The sequence below is a fragment of the Trichechus manatus genome, unplaced genomic scaffold (assembly GCF_000243295.1).
Source record: "Trichechus manatus latirostris isolate Lorelei unplaced genomic scaffold, TriManLat1.0 scaffold00098, whole genome shotgun sequence".
NCBI lineage: Eukaryota > Metazoa > Chordata > Mammalia > Sirenia > Trichechidae > Trichechus > Trichechus manatus.
This window is the reverse complement of record NW_004444034.1, coordinates 10,102,941-10,108,940: the sequence shown is the minus strand read 5'-3', so window position 1 is coordinate 10,108,940 and position 6,000 is coordinate 10,102,941. Positions and strand designations below refer to the sequence as shown.

At 38.4% G+C, this 6,000-nt stretch overlaps 1 protein-coding gene across 1 annotated transcript in view; it reads left to right on the top strand.

Annotated features, from left to right (window-relative positions):
• LOC101348192 (nephrocan) overlaps positions 1 to 1,238 on the top strand; it is a 12,710-nt gene extending 11,472 nt beyond the window's left edge. Inside the window, exon 3 of the mRNA XM_004382743.1 lies at positions 791 to 1,238. Coding sequence (XP_004382800.1) covers positions 791 to 1,238 — 448 coding nt within the window. The remainder of the gene's footprint in view (positions 1 to 790) is intronic.
• The last annotated feature ends 4,762 nt before the right edge of the window (positions 1,239 to 6,000 follow it).

Genomic DNA, 6,000 nt, shown 5'->3' with positions numbered 1-6,000 from the left:
TCTCTTTTGACTCTTTTGGTGAAGTCTTTTGAAGAGCATAGGTGTTTGATTTTTAGAAGATCCCACTTATCTAGCTTATCTGTTGGGGTTTGTGCTATACATAAGAGATTTTCTGTACATCTTTTAGGGATGCACCTTAGGTTATCTAGTAGACATGTGCACAAAAATCTTGTTGGCTTGGGGATTAACTTCAGACTGAATTTAATTACCAACTGTTAACATGTATGAAGTGATTTTCCCTCGTAAATTAATCTGCTTTGTACATTTTATTCCCACCAACAGTGTATAAATTCTCACCCTCAGTAGCCATAAGTTTTAAAACTTAAAATCAAAACCATTTTCTAATTTGATAAATAAAAACAGTGAATCTTTTTTAATTTACATTTTGTATTCTTACAAAACACTTTTTCACATTTTTATCTGACATTTTTATTTCTTCTTCTGCAAATTATTGATTTATGACCTTGGCCAACTTAAAAACCGTATTCTTAGTGTTTTTCTAATCAATTTGTTTGGGTGGTATTACGTTTGACAAGAAAAAAAAGAGTTTTATGAATAAAACTCACAAAAATCAGTGTTAGAAAATAACACCTATGAGAAAAGTTAAAGACCTATAGAATAAGGCTGAAGTTTGTGCTTATAATTAGTTTTTTAAGATAAAGCTTGTTTTCTGGTGTCAGAGGGGACAGAACTATACAGAAAAGGCAGATGTTGCTCAATTCGCGCTGCCTTGGCAGTTGTGAAATGGTGGTCACAGCCTGCTCTCATATCTTGTTTCCATGTTTTGCAGGCTCCCGGGGACCTTAGCCAGGCTGGACCTAAAAGGCAATGCTATCCAGGATATTGCTGAGAGGGAGCTCAAGGATCTCAAGCAGCTTCAGGTTCTAAACCTTAGGAACAACAAGATCTCTGCCTTAGACCTTAAAGCCTTGGAGGGTCTGCCCCGCCTCAGACATCTGTACCTGGATGGGAATCCGTGGAATTGCACTTGCAATCTCCTAAGAGCTAGGGAGGTCCTGAAGGCCAAGGGCACAGATGTGAGGGGAGGACAATGTGCAGCACCAGCTGAACGACAGGGGGAGAGCTGGATGTCTTCCAAGAAGATCATGAGGCAATGTGAGCATCACTTACACCTGACTGAAAAAAGCAAAGAGGTGAAAAAGAAATCAAAACCTGAAGATCACCCTAGCATCAGAATCAACATGGATGATGATTATTATGATTATGAAATAGATTAAGTATGAGCTTTGTTTACAGCTTAGAAGTTAGTGTTCACCCTCTTAAGCAGAAATGTGCTATACATTTAGATATTCAAGAATTGTTTTGTTTTTTTTTTTAATGAAATGAGGGTTAAGATAAGTTGAGATGGGAGTGGAAATTAGAAAGGAGTAGCAATAAGAATATATCGAGATTTCTTCCATTTAAAAGCAATTTGTGTTTTATATTGAAGTCTAGACAACTAATAAATACTAAATAAAATCACCATATAGCTAACTTCCTGTCAAATAGAGTAGTTGATTTTTATCAAATAAAAAAGGTAATGATTTACATATGAAGCTGGTGCTATAGGCCTACACTTCAGGATTTTGGCTGCAAGCAATAAAAATCAAGTCTGACTTAAGCAAGAAAGAATGTATTAGAAGGTTTGGGACAGCCTACAGTATCAGAGGAAATGCTGAAGAATGTCAAAAGAACTGGGATCAGAACTGCTCCAGGGTTCCCAGGCAGGGTGACGTAATGGAGAGATGCTCAGATTCTTCAGGGTTCTCCTCTCTGCCAAATGAAGAGTCTTCCACTATTTTCAGTGTTAGCCTTCCTACTCTCAAGATTCATATGCTCAGAAGGAGAGGCTGATTGGCCTACTCTGAGTCACATGTTCACCCTTGACTAGGGAGCAGTAGGGCTTCTTGTTTGATAGTCTTGTGGAGACTAAAAGGAGACCAGAAAGGACAATGGTTTATGACCAGCTATCCTACTATGGCGTCTCTGAAAAGACATATTTGAAAAGACTTATATTCACTTTTCCCTGAGCTGATTACAGTCCCCACTCTGCCTTCCTTTTGATTAAGTATGTGCTTCTGAGAGTTGCTTGTCTAGGGACAGAGGTGTGACTCTGTTTCTTCATCTGCCAAATAATGTTTCTCTATCAATCTACTTGTGAATAAATCTGAAACCCCATCCAAATTAGTTCTTGTTCTAATTAGTAAGAATACGTTAGTACCGTGCTTTACAAAGTTTTCCATCAAAATATCCCTAACGGCAGAGACAAGTAAACAGTAGAGATTGCATGGGCAAGCAAAGATGCTCACTAAAAGCTAGAACTTTCTCCAAAATGTCCTATTTTCTCTAAAAATTTTATGCAAATTTTGAATGAGTTGCTTTATGTCTATATATTTTCTCTCTCTCAAAATCTTTATAAAATTGATACGCCTGAGAGAAAAGCCCTATTTATACTGTGGTTTCCATTACTCCCTGGCACATTAACAGGTATCCCGAGTACACAAAGCACCAAACCCAAAAATTCAAACCCGTTGCTGTTGAGTTGATTCCAATTCACAGAGACCCGATAGGACAGAGTAGAACTGCCCTATAGGGTTTCCAAAGAGCAGCTGACAGATTCAAACTGCTGACCTTTTTGGTTAGAAGTCAAACGTTTAACCACGGCACCACCAAGGCTCCACATAAAACACAAAAGTATAGAAACAAGGGAATTCTTACTTGATTTTTCTAGTTGTTGTGTGGGGCTTTAACTCTTCAATGTGTCAAAACTATAGTTCTCTCTAATAGACTAATGATGTATGTGCTGAACTTAATACCCACCCACTGACAATGCCTGGATATTTATAATCAGAATCCCCAAGCTATGCAGACCTTAAGAGAGAATCTAGTCGTTTACAAAAGAGGCAGCTCAGGCTCACAGAAGTGGAGCAACTGTCCAGGCTCACACAGATGGGAAGTGGCAGAGCTAGAACTTGCTTGGGTTTTCTGACTTTGGTCCAAGACTATTTCTGCTATGGCACTTGAAGCGATGTAGGACTTACTTAGTACATCCTACCCACAAACAATGTCTACAATAGTAATGTGTCCAATAAAGTCTTTATCTATATCAATCAATCAATTTGTCTATCTATCTATCATCTATCTATCTATCTAGTCTATCTCAATCTCTGGGTGATGATTAAGTTTACTGATGGGTTTATAAAAAAGAAAAAAGTAGAAAAGGATAAGGAAATTTTAAATAAAGCCCGATTCTCACGTATTTGCACTGTGAAAGAGCACTCTAAAACTGAGATACTAAATAGCTAACTAAAATGGCCTGACATGGGTCTGAATAGAACTCCATTTTGTTCCAGCTCCCTGCTTCTGCTTTTTAGAATATGTGACCCATGACCACACTCCCTGATCAAGACAACTTATTCTGCAACATTCTGAGGTGGCCTAACCAGAAAATTGCAGGAAACAGAAAGAACCAGCTCCAGAGTGTAGAAAACTGTGGCTAAGGTTGACTACCCTAGCCAATAGATATTCTTGAGAAATGAATCTTTTGAGAGTATGTTGAATGTCAACCAATCAAATGTACCCTATACTCTTTTCTAACTCTATGCAAAGTTCTACAAAATTGAGTATAAAAGACGTTCGCTTATGCTCCCTCTTTGGAAGGCCATTTTGAGCTTTCATTTTGGCCCTTCCCGATTTGCAAATCTTTGAATCTGAATAACTCTTATTTTACAGAAACTGTTTCGTTTTTGACGACGCTTAGGTAGGGATTTCAAAAATCAGATAATTAGCTACTGATATTTGAAAGCAGCTAGAAACCAGGATTGGGATCGGGGCAGGTAAAATTTGGAGGGAAGCATGGGATATAGAACATGACATACTACTTCAAGACACTGGTGGGTCAGTGTATGTTGAGTATCATTGGAATTGGAGAAAGGGCAGTCATCTTGGGCACATAGGTACATTTCATGCCTGAGAAAAGGAATTACTTGGGGGTAGATGAGGAAAATGGACAGAAACTTCCAGAGGCCAATTTTTCCTAGGTTACTTTTCAGTGCCTCTGTTTCCTCATCTGCCAAATGGGGATTATAAGTACTATCTCCTAGAGTTAAGGAGTCGCTGGGTGGCACAAATGGTTAACATGCTCAGTTGCTGACCTAAAGGTTGCAAGCTCAAGTCCACCCAGAGGTGCCTCAGAAGAAAAGCCTGAGAATCTACTTCGAAAAATTCAGCCTTTGAAATCCCTACAGAGCAAAGTTCTACTTCGACATGCATGGGGTGGCCATGAGTCAGAACTGAAAGGACAGCAACTGCCTGGAGTTAATTCTTTTGAATGAAACCTATATGGAAGAAAAACCTTTTCCTAACTGCTCCCATAATTGCAAATCTGGCTCTTTCCAAATGGAAACATTGCTGAATATCCCAATGTCAATGACGACATGGTTGCCTATGTAGATGGCGCCACTGAGGGCTATGCATGGACAGTATGTGGCCATGTCAAAGGCACTTCCCTCCCTCACTGCCTTTCAATGTTTCAAACCATGCTTGCTTAGACCTGCCAAGAATCAGAACTGAGCCATTGTCTGGCTGTTCCCTTGGTGATACAAATCCTGGTTTAAGCCTTTAAATTGCCTTCTGTAAGGAATTAATTGAATTCGGAGTGGAGGGGATTCATCCTGTTTGGAATTCCAGAAGGCATAACTGAGATGAATTATTCCAAGAGAAGCTGCTGATACTTCTTTGTGGCACACATGTGTGCAACAAAAGATAAGTTTCCATGTATTATATGAAAAGTAGCTCATTGATAATGATTCACCTGGATATGTGATGAAATTCCAAAATGGGATCCCTGTGTCAAAGGTTATGTGTATTTTAAATTTTTACTGATACCACCAAATTATTTTAAGTACTGCTTTTATTGGAGCTGATATTTTCATTAAAAAGTATTTTTAATTTCTACTGAGAATGGCTCAGCATTTATAAACTTTAAAGAGTTTTTTCTTAAAGATTTTATAAACTTTTGTTATGCGATATACTTTTTAGCAGGAGATGCTGAGGATTTGTCTCCTGATGTGCAGGCTCTCCTCTGATGCCTTTGCAAAGGGGCTCACAAGTCTTCTCGAAATCTCTGCCTGGCTGTACCTGTCCATCTGCTCCCTTACTTCAGAGGAAGGAGGTCATGGATGTCATGACTTTAGATGGGAAAAATACCTCAAGGCTGATGCTCAGAAAACTCTCCTACCTCAGAGAAATTCTTTTTCTCTTTAGTTGTTTCCCACGTCCCCTCATCAAACTATACTCTCATGTTGAGGCTGTAGCCAAAAATTCTGGTTTCCTTGTTATAAAACGGCCATTAGTGTATGCGGTTTTTTTTTTTTTGGTGGAGGGTAGGAGGGCAGAGAAGGGCCTATTGATTTTTAACTCTTTCATGACTTTGATATGAGAAACCAAATAATTACTAATTTTTAAAACACTACTTTGTCAGGGGTCACAGCTCCATTATGTCACTCATCATTTAATTAATTAGTTATTTTGCTCTTAGCTGAATTTGCTTAATCAAATATACACACAAATGATATAATTATTACCATTACAAGTCACCCAGAAACTCAATGTTTTTTATTGTATATTCATAAATGTGTGGTGAATGCTAAAAATTGGATTCTTGCCAGATCTTCGGTCTGAAACCTCTGGGAATGATAAAAGTGTCCAAAAGCACAGTTTTGGGAGAATAAGCCCCGTGGAACTGGTGCCATCCCAGTAATAATAATGGATTATTTTAACAGTTTGATGCAGGGATCTTCCTAGCACTATTTCTGAGCTCTGGGATTGCCTTTATTCTAGATGTTTTTTTTTTTTTTTTGACAGGGAAGAGCTGGTAGGATGGATTTCCCTCTTTCTTTCTCTATGGCAAGATATTGTTCTGATATTCTCTCTAGGCTTCCATAAAACACTGTTTTTAGGAATCCAATAGAGGATTTGATTTAATAGTCATTATTCAGA